The sequence below is a fragment of the Lactuca sativa genome, chromosome 9, assembly GCF_002870075.4.
Source record: "Lactuca sativa cultivar Salinas chromosome 9, Lsat_Salinas_v11, whole genome shotgun sequence".
NCBI classification, from domain to species: Eukaryota; Viridiplantae; Streptophyta; class Magnoliopsida; order Asterales; family Asteraceae; genus Lactuca; species Lactuca sativa.
Window position 1 is genome coordinate 91,870,940 of NC_056631.2, and position 24,997 is coordinate 91,895,936.

Consider the following 24,997-nt stretch of genomic DNA (forward strand, 5'->3'; position numbering starts at 1 on the left):
AAAAGTCAGAAAACGAAGTATAAAGGACTTCCATTAAAAAGGATACCGCTAAATAAACATCTCATAAGCATCTTATTTTTTTTAAGTTAATCATTTTCTGCTGAAGAAAACATTTTATTTAAACAGTTAAATCTTAAAAAGACTATAAAAAGATGTGAAACATCGTAGACTGTGTAATTGGTAATATTGTAAATTGTGTTCTCATAACTTTTCTGAAAAATCAAGCATATTTCAAGAAATCAAATTAAGAACAAATGAGTTCAACTCCATAAAATCGGTCAACATTAAGACGGTCAAACTTATGACTTTTGACTTTCTTTCTTTTAACAAACAGGTAATATTTTTATTGGTTAAAATTGTATTGTTTTTCGAAAAAACTGATTATAACTAGTTAATTATAGGTTAACTTTTTATAAAATGGTCAATGGGGATGTTTAAAGGTATCTTAGGGTTGACTAAAAAGACACCTTATTTTACCATATATACACCCTAATTAAATTTTAAAATATTTTTATTGGTTAAAATTATATTGTTTTCCGAAAAAACTGATTATAAATAGTTAATTGTAGGTTGACCTTTTATAAAAAGGTCAATGGGGTGTCTAAGAGGTGTCTTATTAGCATCACCGGGTTGGCTAAAAAGACATCTCATTTTACCATATAAACACCCTAATTAAATTTTAAAATATTTTTATTGGTTAAAATTGCATTGTTTTTTGAAAAAGTTGATTATAAGTAATTAATTATATGTTGACTTTTTATAAAGTGGCCAATGGGGTGTCTAAGACGTATATTAGGGTTGGCTAAAATGAAACTTCATTTTACCATATAGACGTTGAAATCTGAGGTTTAACGAAGAAGTTATGACTCGTCGAAGTTTTGCGACAAAACCGATACGACGTTGTGTGTCGTAAAAATGAGTTTGCGATAAAATAAATTTTAGCCTTAAGGATCTAAACGTAAGTCCTAGTATATATGTTAAACCGAGAACGTACATAAAAATAACATCCAAATCTGACTTCGTATGAGGAAGTTATGGTTTTTCTAAAATTGAGTATAGTAGTGCACAGTCTGGAATTCGAATTTTAGATCGATCGATTTTAGCCGAAACAATCTAAACGAGAATCGAAGATCTCGCTAATAGGAGTTCAACGATATAAAGACAGATGAAAACGGACGTCGGATGACAAAGTTATGAATTTTTAACAAACTTTATCTGTCTCAGCTGTTAAAAAATAACTTTAAAAATAATTCAAAGTTAACCTACGGAGTCTAAGCGAAAGTTGTATATCATGTCGCTACCTACATGTGGATATAAAGAACGTAAAAACGGAACTCATATGTGAAAGTTACGAAATTTAGAAGTTTATAGGTTTAGGATGCGAGGGGACATGTGGCCAAATCCTAACCTTCACTTTCTCCCCACGGCCTCGCATGCGATTCTAACACCTGCCCCATCGTATGCACAACGTAGCACTTCGGACGCCCCGCATACTCCGAAGTACGCCCCGTGTATATGCAGCCTCCTAACCTATAAGTAGAAGTGTTTTTGTTCATTTCTCTTCACACCTTTCCCATTCTTTCTCTCAAACATCCTTCTTAACTCTTCCCATTCCCTAGCACTTCCCAAGTGTTAGAGGCGAGTTCCGGGGCGCCAGAAGGCTCCAAGAAGAAGAGCTTTCGGCTCAGAGGTTATGCTTGCGCAAAGCCCGGTTCTTCGCTAAACTTCATTGTAAGTGAGTTATGCTTACCCTTATTTAAGTATAACTTACATTTAAGTTCACTATCGTTATTATGAACCTAAAAACAATATATGAGCTAAGTATTATAAATTATACAAGTGTTATTATAATACCATTTAACTGCTCACTGTAGGGGAATCTGGTTTGAAAGGCCACATAGGGTTGTTGTATTTCAGAATAGCTTAAAATGGTCCTGCCCTCTGGTGTTTCATGCCTGACCCCTGTCTGTACATAATAGTTGAAAAGTATTGTTTAACATTTATAAAACAATATAGCTCGTAGACCGTGAGTTAATAATTAGTGGCAATAAATATTAGAAAAAAATTTAGTGATAATGATACTAGGTTTCGTCAAAGGAAAATAAAATTATTAGAAGCGAAGCGGTGCCTGAGTTTGGAGTCGTCACTTTAACAAGTGAGTGCATAGTTACTTTCATCTTACACATAGATATGAAATATTAATACATGTTATATAAGCTTATTATGTGTGTTCCTGATATTTATGCTAGATGAACGATTTATGCATGTTTTACGTGATTTAAACTGTATATGTATTTTATACCTATAAATATATTGGGTAAAGATGGGTACGGGTGATGAGAGATAGGTGATGATAGATATGCGATGATGAATAGGTGATGCAAGATAAGAGATGATTAGGTGATGTCATAACCTTAACCTGCAATGTTGGAATGTAGTCATCTACCAAAGTATAGATGGTGAGCACTGACTAATCTAAACAAGTCATATGGAAACACCAACAGGCTTATAACCTGTAGATAATGAATTACGAGTTTAGGCGATGTAGTAACTACGTAGTCATGCGATGATACTCTAACCCTTACTGATTGGGGGAGTAATCCCCGAATCAATATTGTCTATGTGATGTAGGCGATGATCCTTAGGAAAAGTCCTTAGAAACAAACACATAAGGAAATGCGATGTAAGGAGATGAGGGGTAAATACGACGTAGGAGATGACCCCGAGAATAAATCTTTAGGGAAGATTAAATGAAGAAAATGGGGATGGGTAATTGGGTTAATTATTTGACATGAAATATGTGAAGAAACAAATTAACTATATTATTGTGGGTTGAAAACCCTATGTACTCACCAGGTTTCCCAGCCTGACCCACTCAGTTTATTTGTATCACAAGTATCGATACGAAGACACATTACACCGAGAGATTAATGGAGATGTAAATCATTAGTGTAAATGAATGGAATGTCTGTTGATGCTTAAGTTTTTGTATTGACAATGACATCGCAAAGTTTTAATATAAACAAAATACATTTATTCAGAAATACTTTGATAATATATTTACCATGTTTTCTGGGAAGAAATTCCGCAATATTATTCTTTAAAATAAATACTCTGATTTTTAAATAAGCATAAATAAAATTTTTAAAATGACTGTGAATTTGGGAATGTCATAGTTGGTATCAGAGCATTAGTTTAACCAAACTAGGAGTAAGGATTTATTTCTAGACTTAAACTTAGAATGCTAAGCGATGATCGTGAGGAGTGTGTTGATTATATTTTAGGTAGTACATCTGAATTGCCACAAGCACTAGCTTACTTTATGATTGGATGCCTAAATTGTTTTTATGTGCTAAATGATTTATGCTATAAGATGCCTTATATGCTTTAGGACGCTATTGTTTGATCGAATCTATGGTCTATTGCCGACCAGATCTGGAAATTGTATGTGTTCAGATTTCTAAACGTTTAATTACGGTATTAGAACTGTAGGGTTTTAGTTCGAAAACTGTTTCATAAACTTGAAAAATATGGCAACGGAAGACTTAAAGTTTTGAACATAACATAACATTTTATACCCACCAAGGATCTCCTTGCAAGTTATAGAAATGTTAAAATACCAGCCAAAGAAGATGTGAAAAAATAACAACCTTTATAATTCTTTGGGTCCTCTTGGGAGGCTTGGAAGTTGATGAAGAATGGGTAACCTTTGAGACACCAACAATGACTCAACTCGATATAGATGCTAGTCCATAAACTCTTAAACCCTTAAGCTTTAAGTTCATAACCAATATAAACTTAAAGAAGGCATGAATATGCAAGTATTCTTAAAGAAAAAAAGAACTAAAGGGAGAGAGTAACATGCTCTAAGCATGTTACGGTTTTTAAGAGGAAGGAAATGAGCAAACCATTCAACAATGCAAGCCTCTCATTTATATGCATAAAGTGAAAGAATTAACCATTAGGTCTTAACACTTTAAGCACATATGTCCCCATGTCATAAACATGTCTCTCATTCTTGATTTCTTTTGAATAAACTAATGGAAAAGCCATACCTTTCTTCCTTTTGATCAATTTCCGAAAATTATATAAAAAGAGGAAAGTTAGTTTTAATTTTATTAACTAAAGGTTTATAAAATATAAACTTTGTCTTTTGAGTAAAAGACAAAAGAGTTTCAACTAGTCCAAAAAGTTGTGCATGACTTATTACTTGCTAATGAAAATTATTATTTCCATGAAATAAATAATTTCCAATTTAATTATAATAGTTTTATTGAATATATATATATATATATATATATATATATATATATATATATATATATATATATATATTAAAATCAATTTCAAATAAATAATCAATTGTATCAAGTTGTTGTTAGTGTGATCCATTAGTATCATATGTTAATTAGCAATACCTTAATATGATTCTTGAGCATACTAGGCCTTTCAATCTTCCACTTGCGCAAGACTCATATTAGACTGATATAGATAGTGGTGAACATCTAGCAACATTTCACTGCCCCCAATAACATACGACATTGTGCCATTCTATCAATGCCCAATTCCCAAAAAGCTTAACGCTGTAATTTGTGTATAAGGTAACTCTATCAAGTATCCATTTGCTATAGACATCATGTTGAACATGAGATACGGATCGCGATCAATCTCATTTATTGTTCAACTTTTGGTAAGGCGCTTTAGATGTCTAACTCTCAACACATAAGAGGAACAAATCCCATCTTGACTAAATAAGCGTCTTTCATAGTTTACACATACCTGAAAATGGATTTTATAACTTCCCATTAAATAAACACCATTTAACCATATCAAGCATAGTACTCCCTAAACTTAAGTCCCACTATGTATCTCAGGTGTTAAGGATACAAAGATAATACCTTTTAATCAAGTATCATTCATGATATCGATCTATGAGATGATCTTGATGCGGTTCAGTTCAATACTAGTTCTCTAACAAATACCTATGAAACTTGGTTACAACCACTTGCATACTTTCATCTAGTGAGAGTCAACTAATCCAATTCATATTAGTCTTACTTCATAATTTCTCCCATAATTATAAACGACTATGAACTTTTAGAATAATTACATTATTCATGGATGAAACATGATGATATAGAACACAACAAGTATTAATGTGACGACTATATCCCAGTATATCATAAAATTATCTAATAGTTTTTGTTATAATATTCCAATATCCAAATACTAAATCCAAATCAAAAATCCATTTCTATAATAATAAAGTCTTACAACTGAAGTGTGACCATTCATACTTAGTTCAAAAGAATGACTTTATCAATGGATCTGACAAAATTTACTTTGTTGGAATTTTGTGAATACTATCATCTCCATACATAAATTTACTATACGTATAGTTAAATATCTTGGAGAATATGATTGGTGTTCTTTCGTGACATAGAGTCTCTTAACTAGATTAAGAATACTCTCGAAGTCATAAAGATTTCTATGTGATCTTTGAATGGAAGAAATCAACATAGTTTTTCAATGAACCCATTCATCCAATCATATTTGAATTCAACTTCTATAGTAGTGTATTCATAATTTGTAGTAGATTGTGTCATTATGTTTTGTTTGGACCTTATTCCTACAAGACTTACCTTTCATTCCATAATGAAGTCAAAATCCAATTACAATTCATAATTATTTATATTTGTTTAGAAATTAACATCTTGTGTAGCTCTTTCGATAAAGATCCTTTCTAAATTGATTGTGTCATATACATTCTCTTAGTTCTTCTATAGTACTCTTAGAATGCTCTCTTAGTCATCCAATGACTTAACGATGTATTCAATTAGTATCCTATGACATGCTTATTACATGATTAAATACCTTGTCCTATGCATAATATGCGTAAATGATGAATTCATTTGGCAAACGAATAGAATATATATCATTTCTTCTAGTTCAAGCCTATGAGCTATGTATATTTTAGGCTAGCTCAAAAGGTGCCATTTGACAATGTCAAGAATTCTCCAAAAGAATCTTGTGTCTTTATCCCTTCACTACAAGAAAAATAGCCTTTTATGATGCGCAAACCATGATACTCATTGATTTATGTTACGCAAAGGAGAGTGACGTTAAAAAAGTGTCATCTCTTCAAAAAATTTAAGGATTTAGGTCACGCATTATTGCGTGCCCTTAAAATAACGTCATATGAGAAAAAAATTAAAAACACGGAGGGCGCTGTATCTTAAATGGGCATCCTATATGAGTGTCGCATTATAATTTTAATGAAAAGCGCGTTTAGTAGATAGGGGGAAAATGAAAACCCTAAAATTTTGAACACCCGCCTTCTTTTTTATCCTCCACTTTTGTTTCCTTCTTTCCCTAATTACGATCCTTTCTTCCCCCTCCATAGATTCCACTGTTGCCTTGCCTAGTTATCGACACTCCTTCCTTCGTTCCTCACTTGCCTTCTTCGCCTGACAATATCTCAAGAAGTACAACTCCGAAAGCGTACAAGTCGGACTTATGTGTCGGAACTCCGGTAGACTAAAATTCAGGCGACATGTAGCATCATGTACCCTAGAATTTCACGAATCATGAATTTGGCTTATTTGAATCTCGTTCCAAGCTTAAACTTAAACCCTTTTAGCATAGCTACTCTCTTTTACGAGCCTTCAACAAGAACCAGGCTTTCATTTGAGTCAGCAATGAAGTGCTTAGGTGGCGAAGTTTTAACAACAGAAAATGCACGCGAATTCTCTTCTGCTGCAAAGGGAGAAACACTTGAAGGTAGTGCCTTCTTTCATCTTCTTTCTCTCATTCTGAGTTTATTTATTTATTTATTTTGATTTAGATTCTATTAGAACTGTGGAAGGGTATTCGGATATAATTGTAATGAGGCATTTTGAAAGTGGTGCTGCCAGAAGAGCAGCGATGACAGCTAACATTCCTGTTATCAATGATGGGGATGGTCCAGGTCAGCATCCTTCTCAGGCTCTTCTTGATGTGTACACCATTGAAAGAGAGATAGCAAATATGGATGGAATCAAAGTCGCACTTGTTGGGGATCTTGCAAATGGGCGAACAGTTCGCTCTCTTGCATATCTTTTAGCCAAATACAATGATGTCAAGATCTACTTTGTCTCTCCGGAAGTTGTAAAGATGAAGGTATGCAGTTATTATATATTATATTATATGTATCTGAAAAGAAGGTGTGAATGTCTTGATGGATTAATTTAGGAGGACATCGAAGAGTACTTAACATTAAAGGGAGTTGAATGGGAAGAAAGTGCTGATTTGAAGGAATTGGCATCGAAATGTGATGTGGTGTATCAGACTCGCATCCAGAAGGAACATTTTGGAGAGAGAAGCGATCTTTATGAGGAAGCTCATGGGAAATACATTATTGATAGAGATGTATTGGGTGTCATGCAGAAACATGCCATTGTCATGCATCCTCTCCCTAGGCTTGATGAGGTACAAATTCTTGTCTTGTTTTTGTTTTTAGTTTTATATATAATATAATATAATTAAGTAGAGTTTTGTTTGTGAATTGTAGATAACAGTGGATGTAGATGGGGACCCAAGGGCTGCTTATTTTAGACAAGCTAAAAATGGACTCTACATTAGAATGGCTTTGCTCAAGCTCTTACTTGTCGGTTGGTGAATGGTGATTGATTGATATGCAATGGTCAATGGTAAATAGTCAATGGTATTGGTTTGAAAGGGAGAGTCCTTTTGCTGAATAACTACACTTTCTGTCTGGTCTCGTCAAAACTGCAACAAATTCCATTTCCATGTGTTAGATTAGATATATCACCTAAAGTCTAAAGATTGCAACTTATTAGATAATAATTTATGCTTATGGATTTTTGGGAATTCTTCTTGCTCTCCTGTTTAATGGTGATTTATTGTGGACATTGTTTAATGGACATTGATATTAAAGCAGACTTATTTTCATTTTTCAGTTAAATGTTGGGTTCTTGAGCACCTATGCTTCTTTGAGCACAAATCTAAGGGTATTTTTTGTTATGTTAAACTTAAACCCTTTTATCAAAGTACTGTTTGGATGTGAATTGTAGTTTGGGTTGTTTGATGAGACTTAAGTGTTTGTTGACTGCAGATTCTGATTCTAGCAGTGCTTATGAAAAGGAGGTAAAAGATGTTAAAGCTTCTACTTAGTTTACTAGGGCAAATGTATATCTAAATTTATCCTTTGTAGTATATGATATGAATTATCTGGAAATTGCAAGATATGTTTTTTTTTCTTGGGTGGAATCTTTATGGCTGGTTTTATATATATATATATATATATATATATATATATATATATATATATATATATATATATAATCTTAGAAAAAGAGACCTGGAGAAGCCAAGGCAGCTGAAGATGTTCGGAGGCGAGTGGAGGCGGAAGCTGCTGCAGAAGCAAAACGGAAAAGAGACCTGGAAAGGGAAGCAGCCAGACAAACATTATTGAAGGTATTCTGTATTTCTATTTTGCAACATATATTTTATTATAATATATATATTATTGTACTTTTCTCCGATTGAAAAGACGGTTGAGATCGATGAGGCGTCTTGGTTTCTGAAAGACTTGGAAATGCTAAGGGCTGCAGAGCCAGACCAGATCCTACTGAGCTGCTTAGATGAGATAAGCCCTGGACCTGACAAATAAAATTTTAACTTAAATCTTAAATCTTATTTTTATCAATAGTTTGAAGTTGAACTTTGTGATAACTGTGGAGTGAGTGTTAATGTGTTATCTGGTTATTGCTATTACCGATTCAATCAGCTCCAGTAATTTGTTATGTGATTGTATCACTGTTAAAGAAGCTAAATAAGAACTACATTGAAGCCTCTTTGCTAGTTATATGCTTTTCCATTAGCTATCTCTATTGTTCAAATGGCTTTGAAAGAGATCCCTCAACTCTGTTTTATAATTGCAACTGGGAGTGTTTCTTGTAGGGACCTTTTGATTTATCCAAGGACAACATAAAGATTAAGGAGCATAAATCACATGGGATATTGTTGTCTGGAGTAATAGAAGTAAGTTTCAATATCTTTCATATGGAATCTTCTAATTTGTTTCATTTCCCTATCAGCTTGAAAGGTAATTAAGCTTGTATAGATCCCAATACTAAATGGTGAAGAAGCATTAAAAGTCCTATGTGTAAGATCAGAATTTTACCTTAAGTTTTCCTAATTCAAAAATTCTATTTAAGAAAACTAAATATTCAATTATCTTTTACTTCTTAACCTTGGTAATACAGAGCGGGATAACTAACAGAGCTGTTGGAGAGACTCGTATTCCTCTCTCGGTCCAATTTTTTTTCTAACAGCTATATCCAGAGACCAAAAAATATTCATTTTATTTGGAACACGGGACCAAAAATGTTATAAGATTTTGAAATAAGGACCAAAGTTGTTAGAAAAAACTTTTTGGGACCAAAAGTTGTATAAAACCATCCATCCACAAATAGTAGAAAGAAAAACAAAACAAAAAAGTAGAGGTGAAGAAAGAAGAATAAATACCATATGCAACAGGTAATCAGTAACATCCATTCGAATTTCTCAATCATCCGTCTCTGATAACATAAACATGAGAAGTGAAATGATGAAATTTGTTAGATATGTTAGTTTACAATGTTTAAATGTATTTCCACATGACCATATTTTAAAGGAAGCTGCACTTGTTGCTGAAGAGATTTCAAACACAAAAATGAACTCATCTAGTGTTGCTATTACTCCATGTAGGACATTGGCAAAAAGCGTCTTGAAAAGCAATCATCAGGTATGTTTATTTTGTTTATATTTAATTATTTATTCGATATAAAAATATGTTTTATATAACTGAATAGTAAATAACTAAATACATACAGGATGTACATTTATGTGGTGTTTATGCAAGAAGAAAAGCTGCATTTGGGAATATAGAATATGCAAGAAAAGTATTTGACATGGCATTATTATCCATTGAAGGGCTTCCATGGGTAAGAAATAAAAATCAAGATTATCTTTACTTTACAAATTACAAAAACTTGATATATATATATATATATATATATATATATATATATATATATATATATATATATATATATATATATATATATATATATTATCTTTTAATTTTATTTTATACGACTCACAGGATCCCAAATCAAACGCCTCACTTTTATTCTTTTGGTATGCTGAACTTGAACTTGAACTTTCAAACAACAATTCTTCTAGAAGCTCAGAATCATCATTATCACGAACATTACACATTCTTTGTTGCTTGGGATGTGGGGTAAAATTTAGTTAATTCAAAAGTCAACCATCAAGTTTACAGCTGTTAAGGGCACGTCAGGGATATAAAGAACAAATAAGGGTAATTCAGGAAACATGGATACATGTGAGTATTAATGAAAATTCTGTTGCTTCTATTTGTTGTGCTTCTTTATTTGAAGAGTTGACTTTTGGATTGGAATCTGGAATAGAAATTTTGAATCAATCTCTTTCCATGGTGCTTCCAGGTGATTTCATGATCATTTTAAATCAGTCATTTTTTTTATCATATTTAATTTTGTTAGATTGTAGAATCTGTTTAGTTATTGTGGATAACATAATCTTTATAAATACAGAAAGGAGAAGACAAATTCATCAACTTGAATTACTATTCAACTATTATATACAAATGCTATGGAAGCATCATTCAGAAGTAGAGCTTGCAAATATTTGGAAAATTTTGGTGCAAGAATTACAGATATACCCCTTCAGTCCCAAACTCTATAATACAATTATTCAAATTGGACATCTTCATACTTCCCCTAGTAAGCTTCGATGGATCATTGATGATTACTTACACAAGTAAGATCAAAATTTTAATCTGTCCTCATAGGGGCAATTGTGTCATTAGTATGAATCTTTGAAACTGAATCATGTTGTTGTGGTGTTTACAGGAAACCATCAGTGAGTGTTTGTCTGTTTGCATTATCATATGAGATTAGAAAAGGAAGCTCTCATCATAGAGTACATAGAATCTTTGAAAGGGCATTGGGTGACAACATGTTGAAAAGCTGTGTACTTTTATGGCGATTATATTTGTTGTATGAAATCCATGTCACACATGACATGTCAATAGCTAGAAGAATTTACTTTCATGCCATTCACTCATGTCCATGGTAATATAACATCTTCATCTTTTACAATTTCTAATTTCAAATTTCAAAATTCAAAATATTTGGTTATCGGATTTGTTGGAAGTTATGTGTGAGAAAGAGATGAATGTGAGGACTGATGTATATGAAATCCTTTTGCAAGATGAGATGGATGTGTCCAAATAACTTTAGGCAAAAAAGGGGATTGTATTGTATACTATAGAATATTCATCAAACTTTGCATGGATTTGACTTTTGTTGATGTAGGAACTGAACTCGGAGTCGGTTATACCTGGAGGTTTCCTCGAATGGAAAGAGACCATGGATTCTTGGGGTTCCAAAATGATATCTGCTATAGAGGTGAAGTGATTTTGCATCATAATTTCTAATATTATAGGATATAATTCAAACTTCAATTTCCTCAAGCTGTTGCTGAAATGGCAGCAATTGGTTCCACTGAGGTCACTTTTTATCTTGGACATGTGACACATAAGTAAATGGTTAAGGTCATAGAAAAGTAATATTCGTTATTTTTCACTTATCCTAACGAAACTTTGTTTCGTACTTATTATACTCTGGTTTTGATTTTATGTGGCATGTTATCTAACAATCCAAGAGCTACCCCAATTTGTTGATGTTTGAATTATATGTTTCTAGATTGCAGGGTCCGCATCTTCTTGCTCTAACAGGGAGTAACCTTGAATGCCATGGGAAAGAGGGTACTGTGTTTGCAGGATAAAATTATGATCATTCATGAAAGAAGTAGATTCCCCGGAGAGGACCCGAAGCCTTTCATTCCATGACAAGTACAAACAGGGCCTGTTATCGGTTGTAAGTATTGTATTTCTAGCACCCATTTTATCAATTTAGCCACTCAAACTCAACCCGCTATTAAAATAAATCATAAATAAATAATTAATAATGTTTGTAATTATGCAATGCAATGTAGATATAGAGCACTGGAAGTTGTGTCACCTATCCCCTCCTAATTCGTTCCGATCTCCTTGCTTAGCCTAAGCCCAGCCCACCTACTTGCAGGTTGATCTGGAATAAGCAAAGGGGCAATGGATTGTATTTTTTGTATCTAATTCGTTTGTAAATTTTTGTTACAATTTCTATTGATTTGTTTTATCTTTCCATGGAACGATTATTTGTATGACATTAAATTTATGCAATGGATTCTATTTTTTGTATATGATATTTATTTTCTATTATGAAACATTAAATAAAAATTTAAATATAAGTAAATCTATAAATAATATTTATTTTAAACATTTCAAATTATGATACGCAAAAATGTGTATCATCTTCATTTATGACATGGCCTTTCTTGACAGGGGCTTTTTTGATACGCATTGCGTGTCATTAACACGCGCGTCGTAAGGTTACGACATGTGAATGCGTGTCGTCTTCCTTTATGACAGGGCCTTCCTTGATACGCATTGGGTGTCCTAAACGCGCGTTGTAATGGCGCGTCGTAAATGGGCGTCGTAAATGCGCGTAGTCTCTCTTTATGACAGGGCCTTCCTTGACGCGCATTTGCGTGTCGTCTGAGCCTTTTACGACACGCAATGAGCGTCGTAAAAGGCTATTTTTCTAGTAGTGCTTTCAAGATATTGCCAATGTATGTATAAGGACATGAAACTTTTAACATTCATTTTATCTATCCCTTATAGATTTTACATTCCAAGAAGGCATCTTCTCCTTCCTAAGTCTTTCATTTTAGAAACACATTCTGAGTCAAGGTGAAAACGACATTGGTTAGTCATAATGTGATTTCAAATTATTAAGTATATCTCATTCATAGAAGATTAGGAATTTCACTATGCTCTTACTAGTTCTTAGTAAACACTCATGTTCTATTCATTTTGATATAAAAATACACCATGTGGTTTTACATAAAATGATGATTATAACATTTAGATGTTTGCTTTATATCCACAAGTGGATCTCAAGCTCTACATATTTTCTTAGGATAACATGGATTAAGAAAACCTCTAGTCTAATCTATATAGATATCTTCTAGTAGCTGTCTATTAAGAAAAGCGGTCTTTCTTGAAATCTATTTGCTATATCTCATATTAAAAATATGAATTTATAGTAAATAATATCCTTGTTGATCTAATCATAGCTACCTGTGAAAAAGGTTTGATCACAGTCAATGTCATGAGTATGAGGATGACCATAGTCAATGACATGAGTACGAGAGAATCCTTTTACTACAAGTCTTGGTTTAAATGTGTATGGTTATCCATGTAATTTATTATTTCAAGAAGAATCATTTTTCTCCTCCTAGCCTTGCTATAGGGACAAATTTTAATCAAGCCCATACTTGATTCTCATACATGGATTACATTTCATGTTCATGACTCTAAGTCATTTATCAAATTCGAGATCTGACATAGCATCTTGGTATTTGTTGGATTTTCCAGAAACCATCAATAAAAGATCATCAATGAGAGATTCCACATTTCTCAAGTCATAGATGATTTCTACCATTAATGAGAAAAATTTGTGTTTGTGAATAACTATTATTCAAGTTTAACAATCTTTGTTAAAACTAGTCCCAACTATTACTACATAAGGTTATGATTCTTGAACTACTTCAAGTTCCATGCACCTCTCACTTGTTTTTCCATTAGAAGTTTGCTTTCTACTAACCTAGCTTTCACAAGAATGAAAGAACTTATTTCTTGGTGGGTTTGCATATGATAATGAGAATGGATTATTTAGCTACAAATTTTTAACAAAATTCATTTAATATTTTCAATATTTAATCTTTAATAATTAATACCCTTTTAGTTTCTAAAAACATTAATTATCAAAGTCTAGGATCCAAGTTGCAAAACTAATAAAAGGTTAGGTATCCTTTATCCCATCCATTTGAATTCAGCCCGGTAGATATCGATTGTCAATTATATCTCACTATATAATTCCTAGATTTATGGGATCCCTAATAACAAATTTAATTAGACATGTTTGATCCCATCTATGCCTCGGAACTCTCTTGCTTAGGTATCCTTTATCACAAAAGATTTCCGATCAAATCGTCCAATTTGAAAAACTTGTGTAATTGGCCTATAAATTGGTTATAGACGTCTCGAAGAAACTCTGGCCATCAAAAGACAACACTAAGCGGTTAAGTATCCTTTATCCCACTAGTGCATACAAGAGATGTGCGAGTGTTTTTCAAACGAATTGAATAGATATGAGGTTTGGAAAATAAGGGTGTTTATATGTTTCATAATTCTAGTTAAAAAAACATATGGTATCATGGTTATTACATGCATATAATAAACCATGGTATCAATTTTTCAAAAGAAATCACTTTTAAATGTTCTATATAAAAAGCTAGTTTTTATATATTTTGACGCAATTCAATTTTAATAACCGGTATTAATTTTGAGTGCATTTGAACATTTTATATCTTTAATAAAACTTCATTTTATTACTTATATATTTGGAGTTTTTATAAGTTACAAAAATCACCATTTTAAAACTTATAATGAAGTATTTCAAAATTTGTCGTTATTAACGATTTTATAAAACCGAGTTTTATTTTAAAATAATAACTTGTTACATATTATGTCCGATTTTGAAAACCCAAAATCCATGTGATGTTTATATTTTCAAAAATTATTTTAGCATGTGAAAAACTAATTTATCAACCACACAAAATAACTGCATAAAATAAACAACACAAACATGGATAAAAAGATATGTGCATAAACATAACCAACTAATGACATTTTTTGTAAGCCAACACAAAAAATGCCAAGTCCATTCCTAAAGGGGACCAAAAATCTTATTTTAATGTTGTTGTAGAAGCTCCCACTTGAGTAAACAGTCATTGCTTTCAAAAGTTTTGAAAGGTTTCTTTAAAGAAAAAACTGCAGATTTCATGACACTTTTTAGAAAGCGTCATCTTTCTGTTCAGCACTTGTTTAGCACATGTAAATTGTTCACGATAGTTTTCATAAAGTGTCATCTTCTACCCAGCACATGTTGAACTCGAAATTTTCCCTTTTGTCTTCAAAAAATGGCTCCAACGTCGTTTCTAGTTATGTTTTTTTACAAATAAATTGTTTCTAAAAACTAATCTATTACTTTACAAAAATAACCAAGAAAACTGATCTATTTAATTATTATATACCATATGAAAAAATAAATAATTACAACCATTTTTATAAAGAAAAAACACAACAATACAACAATCATAATGGTCTTTGGCTAGTTTATGCACATCATATACATCAACATACACATAAAATAACCTTTGTTTTTCTAAGAGAACTTTAAATGACAAAAGATGCACGAAACTTTTGTCACATACAAAAAATAACAATTATAAAGTTGTCATAGAAAATATGTACGAATTTATTTTTATATAAAAAACATGTTATTCATATTCTCCGAAAACTAAGCTTTCCAAAAATCAAAAAATCTAACCAAACTTGCAAGGTGGCTCTGATACCAATTGTAGGATTTTAGTTCAAAAATAGTTTTATAAACTTGAAAAATATAGCAACGGAAGACTTAAAACTTTGAACATAACATAACATTTTATACCCATCAAGGATCTCCTTGCAAGTTATAGAAAGACTAAAATACCAACCAAAGAAGAGGTGAAGAAATAACAACCTTTGTAGTTCTTTGGGTCCTCTTAGGAGGCTTGGAAGTTGATGAATAATGTGGAACCTTTGAGACACCAACAATGACTCAATTTGATATAGATGCTAGTCCATAAACTGTTAAACCCTTAAGCATTAAGTTCATAACCAATACGAACTTAAAGAAGACATGAAGATGCAAGTATTCTTGATGAAAAGAAGAATAAAAGGGAGAGAGTAACATGCTCTAAGCATGTTACGGTTTTTAAGAGGAAGGAAATGAGCAAACCATTCAACAATGAAAGCCTCTTATTTATATGCATAAAGTGAAAGTATTAACTATTAGGTCTTAACACTTTAAGAACATACGTCCCCATGTCATAAACATGTTTCTCATGCTTGATTTCTTTTGAATAAACTAATGAAAAAGCCATACCTTTCTTCCTTTTCATCAATTTCTGAAAATTATTTAAAAAAGAGGAAAGTTATTTTAAATTTTATAAAGTCAAGGTTTAAAAAATATAAACTTTGTCTTTTGAGTAAAAGAAAAAAAGGGTTTCAACTAGTCCAAAAAGTTGTGCATGACTTATTAATTCATACCATATGAATTATGTAATATTACTTGCTAATGAAAATTATTATTTCCGTTAAATAAAGAATTTCCAATTTAATTATAAGAGTTTTATTGAATATTTATTAAAATCAATTTCTAATAAATAATCAGTTGTATCAAGTTGTTGTTAGTGTAACCCATTGGTATCATATGTTAATTAGCAATATCACTTTAATATGATTCTTGAGCATCCTAGACCTTTCAATGATCTCCTACTTGCACAAAACTCATATTAGACTGATATAGACAGTGGTGAACATATAGCAACATTTCACTGCCCCCAACAACATACAGCACTGTGCCATTCTATCAACACCCAATTCCCAAAAAGCTCAAATCTACAATTGGTGTATAAGGTAAGTTTATCAATTATCCTTTTTGCTACAGACATCATGTTGAACATGAGATATAGATCGCGATCAATCTCATTGTTGTTCAACTTTTGGTAAGGCGCATTAGACGTTTAACTCTCAACACATACGAGAAACAAATCCCATCTTGACTACATAAGCCTCTTGTATAGTTCACACCATACCTAATAATGGATTTTATAACTGCTCGTTTAAGGAACAACATTTGACCATATCAAGCCTAGTACTCCCTACACTTAAGTCCCACTATGTATCTCAGGTATTAAGGATACAAAGATAATACCTTTTAATCAAATATCATTCATGATAGCGATCCATGAGATGATCTTGATGTGGGTCAGTTCAATACTGGTTCTCTGACAAGTACCTATGAAACTTGGTTACAACCACTTGCCTACTTTCATCTAGTGAGAGTCAACCAATCCAATTCATATTATTCTTACTTCATAATTGCTCCTGCAATTATAACCGACTATGAACTTTTAGAATAATAACATTATTCATGGATTAAACATGTTAATATAGAACACAACAAATATTAATCTGATGAATATATCCCAATTTATCATAACATTATCTAATAGTTGTTGTTATAGTGTTCTAATATCCAAATACTAAATCCAAATCAAAAACCCATTTCGAGAATAATCAAGTCTTACAGATGAAGTGTGACCATTCATACTTAGCTCAAAAAAATGACTTTATCAATGGATCTAAAAAAATTTAATTTGTTTGAATTTTGTGAATATCATCTCTAAGTATAGTTAAATAACTTGGAGAATATGATTGGTGTTCTTTCGTGACATAGAGTCTCTTAGCTAGATTAAGAATACTCTCGAAGTCACAAGAATTTCTATGTGATCTTTGAATGACAAAAATCAACATAGTTTTTCAATGATCCTATTCATCCAATCATATTTGAATTCAACTTCTTTTGTAGTGTATTCTCATTTTGTAGTAGATTGTGTCATTATGTTTTGCTTAGACCTTATTCCAACAAGACTTACCTTTCATTACACAATGAAGTCAAAATCCAATTATAATTTACATCTGTTTAGAAATTAACATCTTGTGTAGCTCTTTCCATAAAGATCCTTTATAAATTGATTGTCTCATATACATTCTATTAGTTCTTCTAAAGTACTCTTATAATGCTCTCTTATTCATCCAATGACTTAGCCATGTATTCAATTAGTTTCCTATGACATGCTTTTAACATGATTAAATACCATGTCCTATGCATAATATGGCGTAAATGATGAATTCATTTGGAAAGCAAATAGAATATAAATCATTTCTTCTAGTTCAAGCCTACGAGTTATGTATTTTTGAGGCTAACTCAAAATGGTGCCATATGACAATGCCAAAAATTCTCCAAAAGCATCTTGTGTCTTGATCTCTTTCAAGATTTTGCCAATATATGTATAAGGACAAGAAAATTTTAACATTCATATGCATATACTTATTCATATGCTTATACTTATTTATATTCATATTCATATGCACATACTTATTTTGTTGCATATGCATATACTTATTCATATGCATATACATATACTTATTCTTATGCATATGCATATACTTATTTATATGCATATGCATATAAATATTCATATGTGTATGCGTATTCTTATTATTATGCATATGTATATACTTATTCATATGCATATGCATATGCATATACTTATGAATGTGCATATGACATATACTTCTTCTTATGCATATGGATATACATAAGAATCATATGTATTTAATTGCCTTATGCATATACTTATTCTTATATGCATATGCATATATTTATTCATATGCATATATTTATTCATGTGCATATGTATATCTTTACTCTTATGCATATAGAGACATTGAAAATGTGTTTTTTTTTTAAATGTGCTTGTGCATATGCACATGTTTTTTTAAAGGTAGACATGTACAAAAAATAAAAAAATGGAATTTGCATTAAAAATGCATTTTTTTTTTGAAAAATTCTTTTTTTAAATATTAATTTAGAAATCTAAGAAATATTTTCACTGATTTAATAAAAAATAAAAAATTTTAAAAAATAAAAAAAATTATTATTTTTTTTCAAATGAGTGAAAATATACCTTATATTTTGAAATTAAAATTTAAAAAAATATTTTTTCCAAAAAAATGCATTTTAGTGCATATATATATATATATATATATATATATATATATATATATATATATATATATATATATATATATATATATATATAAAGAAATTTAAATATTTTTCTTTATAAGTCCCTCTCAAAATGAATAAAAAACTAGAATTTTTGCATGTTTCAAGTTATTTTCCGCAAATTATAAAAGTACAAAAGAAAAAAAAGTTGTAAAATATACATATCCAAGTTAGTTTAGACCAAGGGTTGTATGGTTTTTACTAGACATTTATTTTTATATTCTCAAAATGGAAATGTTTCTGGAAGGATAAGTAACAAAAAATTTCGATATTTGCAAGATATCCCAAAACACTTGAGAACTAAAATTAAAGGAATTAAATTGTCTTCTACTTTTTATGCCTACAAATATTCCTGCATACTAAAATTATGACCAAAGGGCTTTTAGTCCAGTGGTACCGAATGTTGTCCTCCCTCAGTGTTGCCCTTCCTCTTAGAGGTTGAGGGTTCAAGTCTTATTGGAGACATATGTGGAATCAGGAGTAGTTTAAGAGTAGAGTAGATTTGTCATTCTAAAAAAACATACTAAAATTATGACATGTGTTATCATTTCATATTTTTATAACTATCTCAATAAAAGTATATTAGTAATATATCAAATAAAATTAAATTGAACGGTAGAATAATGACATTTGTCATAATTTTAATAGGTAGGAATATTTATAGTCATAAAAGGTGTGAGAAAAGTTAATTTCTCATTAAATTATTATTGGTGTGTTTTCCATTTTCTTCTAATTTGTCTATTTGATCTCCAGTACAATATAACACTTCACTAGAAATTCGATAAAACATATGTTGTCAACAAGGACCTACTGTTTATTGTGAATTTAAGCATTACCGGTATAAGGTAGGGGCAAGCTGTGTAATGAAACATGACCCAAAAATTTAAAAGGAGCATTTTTTTTAAATATACATATGAATAGGTTTTAGTTGTGCCCCCAAACAAATTCTCTAGTCTGTACATGCCCTTATGCTTCAAATGCAGATGCCCGCAATAGTTAAAGAGATGAAGACGAAGGTAAAATTGATTTCTCCAATTTTGAATCGAAGCACCATGATTTCTGCAAATTTGAATCAAATGTAACCCTAATCTCTCAAATTTTAAACCGAAGCCAGAAGGTAACCCAGATTTGATACATTGTTTCAAGTGCTTCTGGAGATTGAACGTTTGATGATAACAATTGATATTTAAGAATTTGCATTTTTTTAACTTTGCTTGGGGTTTTAATTATTTATGGTTTTGACTGGATAATGACATACATTCAATGATAAATGAACAAAATAGCACCAGAACAATTGCAAGAGAATAGACATTAACATTAGTTTCGTGTTTTTCTATCTTGGAACATTCAAGCATTTTGAATGCCCAGTAGTTTTTATTTGAGTAATAGCAACTTTGGATTCCATCGCAAAGTTTCCTTTTCAATTTTATCTGTTAGTTTCGTTTTTAAGGGAAAATTTAGTCGGTTGATAGTGTAACACCCATGTTCCACATAATTTTCAATTTCAGCTTAAAGTTTAAAAAAATTGCATTTCGGTCCTTACGCAGGGCGTACCCCATAGTTACGCCATGCGTAACAAATTAAATGGGTGACGAGGCTCCTTTGAGTACACATGGTGTAATCTAGTGGTACACATGGCGTACTTACGCATGTCCCAAACCCTAATTTTTAGGATTAGGGCCCTATTTAAAGAGCCTTAACCTTTGAGACCCTCCTTACCTTCAACATCCACTCCCTCATTCCCTCATTTCGAAACCCTAACCCTTGCAAGTATGTTTTGGACATCTAGAGTGATTTTCCTGCTTTATAGAAGAAGAAGGAGTTCATTATTGGTGTTCGGTGAGCTTGGAGCTTGTAGATCCACAGTCTTCTTTGCATTTGCCAGCTTTTGGAGGTATAAAGCTCATGCCTTTGTGGTTATTTGGTTTAGAATTAGACTAGGATTTAGTTGTACATAACTGTTGGTCCCATGGGTTGGTTCTTGTGAATAAAAGGTACATCAGAACTCAAGTTTGCTACTTTATGATGTTTTAAAGGATTTTGATTCATAAACAGGAAGTCCTTGTTGTTATTTCTCACTCATGCAAGAGTTGGAGATTATTTAAGGGTTTTATGGACTCAGGTTTTGGTGTTGGGATCTATTAAGTTGCGCAAAAGCTTGAAGTTGTAAACTTTATCATTTAAGACCTTCCCAAGATTAAGATCTGTGAGTTGGAAATTTAGTCTATAAGCATTACGAGCTAAAATTGGTTTTTAGACAACATGGAATTACGCAAGGCGTAACCCCTGAGTACGCATGGCGTAGTGGGCTTTTGCCCGATAACCTCTCTGAGATCTCGCAGTACACGGGGCGTAAGGCGGAGTACGCATGGTGTACTCCCAAAAACCTATTTGGGCCATTTTTGGGGCTTGGGTCATTATGGGTTTTGGGCCTTAAATAATTGGGTAATGTATGGGAAAGGGAAAAATGGTCTTTTACCCTCAGTAAGTTAGAAGATGATTTGGACCATTGATTATGGGTTATCACCTAGATTATTAATTAGGTTGATTTTGAGTTATGTTTAGTGTGAGTAGCCGTGGTAGCAGCAGCTCGAGCATGTGTGATTCATTTATCTTCAGTTGGATGTGAGTCTTCTGACTGCGCTTGTGGTCGAAGACACCAATGCTGACCTACTGAATTCTATATGTAGGATTCTAGTTGTCTTTTGTGACTCTTGCATGTTTGTATGATCGGGTTGAAAGAAACCCCATGGTCGGGCCCGTTGTTGTATGATTGGGTTGAAATAAACCCTAGTGTTGGGCCCATATTTGTATGATCTGGTTGAAATAGACCATAATGCTGGGCCCATGAGTATATGATGGGTTGAAAGAAACCCTAGGGTTGTGTCCATGATTGTATATTGGGTTGGAATATACCCTATGTCTGGGCCCAATTGTATGTTTGGTATGTGGACTTTGGGGAACTCACTAAGCTTTGTGCTTACAATTTATATTTATGATTTCAGGTACTTCCAGTACGAAAGGGAAGGGTCCGATGTGATGGCACTACATCCCCTCATGATTCTGCACATATGGTTATTCATACTCTGATGTTTTTTGACATTTTGAATTGTGGTTGAGCTTGAGACATCTAATGTATGAAACTAATGGTTTTTAAAACAAAAAAATTATCACTGTTTTTGGGTCATTAAAAATAGCACTACACCAAATATGGGTTGCTCTAATTGCTTTATAGATAATATGAAATTTAAATTAGACATTAAGATTTAAGCAAACAATATCATGAGATTCAGTTACATTATATATGAAAAACCATAATGTTAAATTATCAACTTTTCTTTTATCAAGAAAATCATTTTACATAGAAATTTTGATCTCGTATTTTGATAAGTTCGATTAGATCGACATATAGGATGTCACGATTTTGTTTTGCTATGCTATTTGTAAAACCATATTTCTGTAATTTCTATAACTAAGAAATAGGAGAATGAACTTTATTGTAGTATTTTCAATGGGTTTCTATTTCACCAAGTACTTATACTTTCAAAGTTAGATTCATTAAAGTAAAGGTCCATCAAAGTAACTAACTGCTAATTCACCAAGTATTTATGTTTCAAATTTCCTTTTTTCACATTAATACTTTCACAGAGGAAAGCAGATTTATGAAACTTATCGTCGTTTTAAAAAACTCTAGTTTATATAATTTAAATCGTCACACGTTACAAGCTAAGTTCCTTTTTTTGCGCTTCGTCTTGGGCATCTGAATCCTCAGGACCGACCTTGAATTTAAGTCTGGTTTCCGAACATGAGATTCAACAAATTAAGTTATGCTTGAATTTCAAGGATCATGTTTATAAGTATTTAAACATATGGTCATTTATATGTGTAAGGTAATAACCATATATTATCTTAGTGTTCAAGTATTAAGCTGAGCAACAAGGTAAGGAAAAAATAGGGGAAAATAAGAATATAAAGAAACATTGATTACATGTTGAACAATGTCTAATTGCTAAAACAAAACTTGATGAAATTAACTTAATCATAACCTTAGTTATGTAAATGAAAAAAAGTCCTAATTTAACATAAAATTTGCATAAATGGAATATTTTCTATAAATGCCCCTCGATAATATTTTATGAATTAAGCTAATAGTTTCCCTTCTAATTCAGAAACTGAGATATCTTTCACTCCAACTAAGTTCCTTATTTCTTCAAACTTCACTATAACCATATATTTAGTAAGTATATAAGCCCTTTGCTCATTTGTTCACAGATGTTGCACGATGACATCTCATTTTTCAGTTAGTTCATATATGAAATGGAATATTATGGCTATATGCTTGCTTCTCCTGTAGAATAACATGTTCTTCATCAGCTCCAAAGCTGATTTTTTTGTCTACATACAACACTCTCTGATTGATTCTTCTTCCATTAACTCTCCAAGTAGTCTTCGTATCCAAACTCCTTGAGATATGGCACTTATAGACTTGTAGCTGCCATAAATTTAACTTCACAAGATGAAATGCAGTATTCTTTTGTATTTGTGAGGCCCATGTAACAAGGTTCTTATTTAGATAAAATACAATACTTACTATGTTATGCCTATCATTCACGTCACTAGCTAGATCACTATCTATGTAGCCTATTAGATTGTTTTCTTCACCACTTCTGATGTACTCCATACTATATAAGGCTACACCCTTTATGTACCTTAAAATATGTTTTATAGCTTGTAGGTGTATGATGTTTTCCTCTCCATGAAGTGACTCACCATTCTAATTGAGTATGTAATGTATGGGCATGTTTGTGCGTGTCTAATACCTCAGTCCACCAATAATACTTATGTATAAAGTGGGATCAAAAGATTCTCCTCGGTCTTGTTTAGTAACCTCTAATATTGGTTCCATTGGGTACTTGAATGGATTACACCTGCCACACCTACCTTCTAAAGTAAGGATTTTGCATAAGTTGTTTGCTTTGAAGTAATTCCCTCCTTATGTTGACTTAACTCAATCTCAAAGCTAATAAGATAATAAGCCAAATGTAATTTATGTTGAATTTATTGAACATTTCTATTTGAACTACTTTACGTCATCACCACAATTTTCCGTAACAACCAATCATCCATATATGTTCCAAATAATATCAAATTTCCATTCTTGATTGTGTAAATCATATATTCTTATGGGCATCTTATAAAGAGAAATTATTTTTAACACTGTCCAGTAGTGAGTTCCAAGCTCTAGAAGTTTGTTACAATCCATACAAGGCTTCTGACAACTTGTACACCATTTTAGTTTTTTTTCTTTGTAAAACCGTTTGGTTGAGTTACATATGTAACGACCCAAAAATCATTGTGTTAACAATGTTAGTCTTCCATTACATGAATATTAGTGGTTTTAAAGTTACTTCGATTCTAAAAGTATCAAAATAAATAAATTAAACAAAAATGTTGTTAGTTAATATCTAAAAGAATTAATCGATATGTTTAAGAGGAATATAGTGTAATTAAATTTAATTTGGTGATGTTTAGCATAATTAGTAGTAAGTAAAAGGTTTAAAAGAAATAGAGGGTCTTAAGTGTGCATAATAGATGTAATGCCTGGTTCTTGGTATGTATTGAACTTATAAATTATTCTTTTTATAAAAGAAAATCGACGAGTTGGAAGCCCCAGACTCGTCGAGTAGAGATTATCAGGGCCACACATTTAAAATGACCTACTCGACAAGTTGGGAGGCCTCAACTCGACGAGTACGCTGAGGGAAATGAAACCCTAATTTCTAGGGTTTTGCACCCTATGTAAAGAACATAAACTCCCCTAACCAGCCCCTCATCCGCCTCCCTAAACCCTAAATCATATTGTGAGCTCCTTATTGGGAAACTAGAGGTTTTGAGTCGATTTTTGTGTGTTCTTATGCTTGGTGAAGAACTTGGAAGAGCTTGAATGTCATTGAGCTTGAGGAGAGGCACTAGATCTAAGATCTCACCCGTCTTTGGCAACTTTATGAGGTATAAAGTCTCAAACTTGGTGCTTAATATCTTAGATCTCTCTTGGTTTTGTTTTA

The 24,997-nt window shown here is 31.9% G+C and overlaps 1 protein-coding gene across 1 annotated transcript; it reads left to right on the forward strand.

The window, feature by feature from the left end:
- The first annotated feature begins 6,587 nt into the window (after positions 1 to 6,587).
- Positions 6,588 to 7,775, forward strand: LOC111885207 (aspartate carbamoyltransferase 1, chloroplastic-like). The gene is made up of 4 exons (XM_023881486.3): positions 6,588 to 6,780; positions 6,845 to 7,158; positions 7,231 to 7,467; positions 7,550 to 7,775. The coding sequence occupies exons 1-4, from the start codon at positions 6,588 to 6,590 to the stop codon at positions 7,655 to 7,657; spliced, it is 852 nt and encodes a 283-aa protein (XP_023737254.2). The 3' UTR covers positions 7,658 to 7,775.
- The last annotated feature ends 17,222 nt before the right edge of the window (positions 7,776 to 24,997 follow it).

What these genes read in the sequence shown, in the direction of transcription:
- LOC111885207 (XM_023881486.3), top strand. Translation starts at nt 6,588, where the DNA reads ATGAATTTGGCTTATTTGAATCTCGTTCCAAGCTTAAACTTAAACCCT. An exon ending in AAAGGGAGAAACACTTGAAG is followed by an intron (nt 6,781 to 6,844) that starts GTAGTGCCTTCT and finishes ATTTTGATTTAG; the next exon opens with ATTCTATTAGAACTGTGGAA. An exon ending in CTCTCCCTAGGCTTGATGAG is followed by an intron (nt 7,468 to 7,549) that starts GTACAAATTCTT and finishes TGTGAATTGTAG; the next exon opens with ATAACAGTGGATGTAGATGG.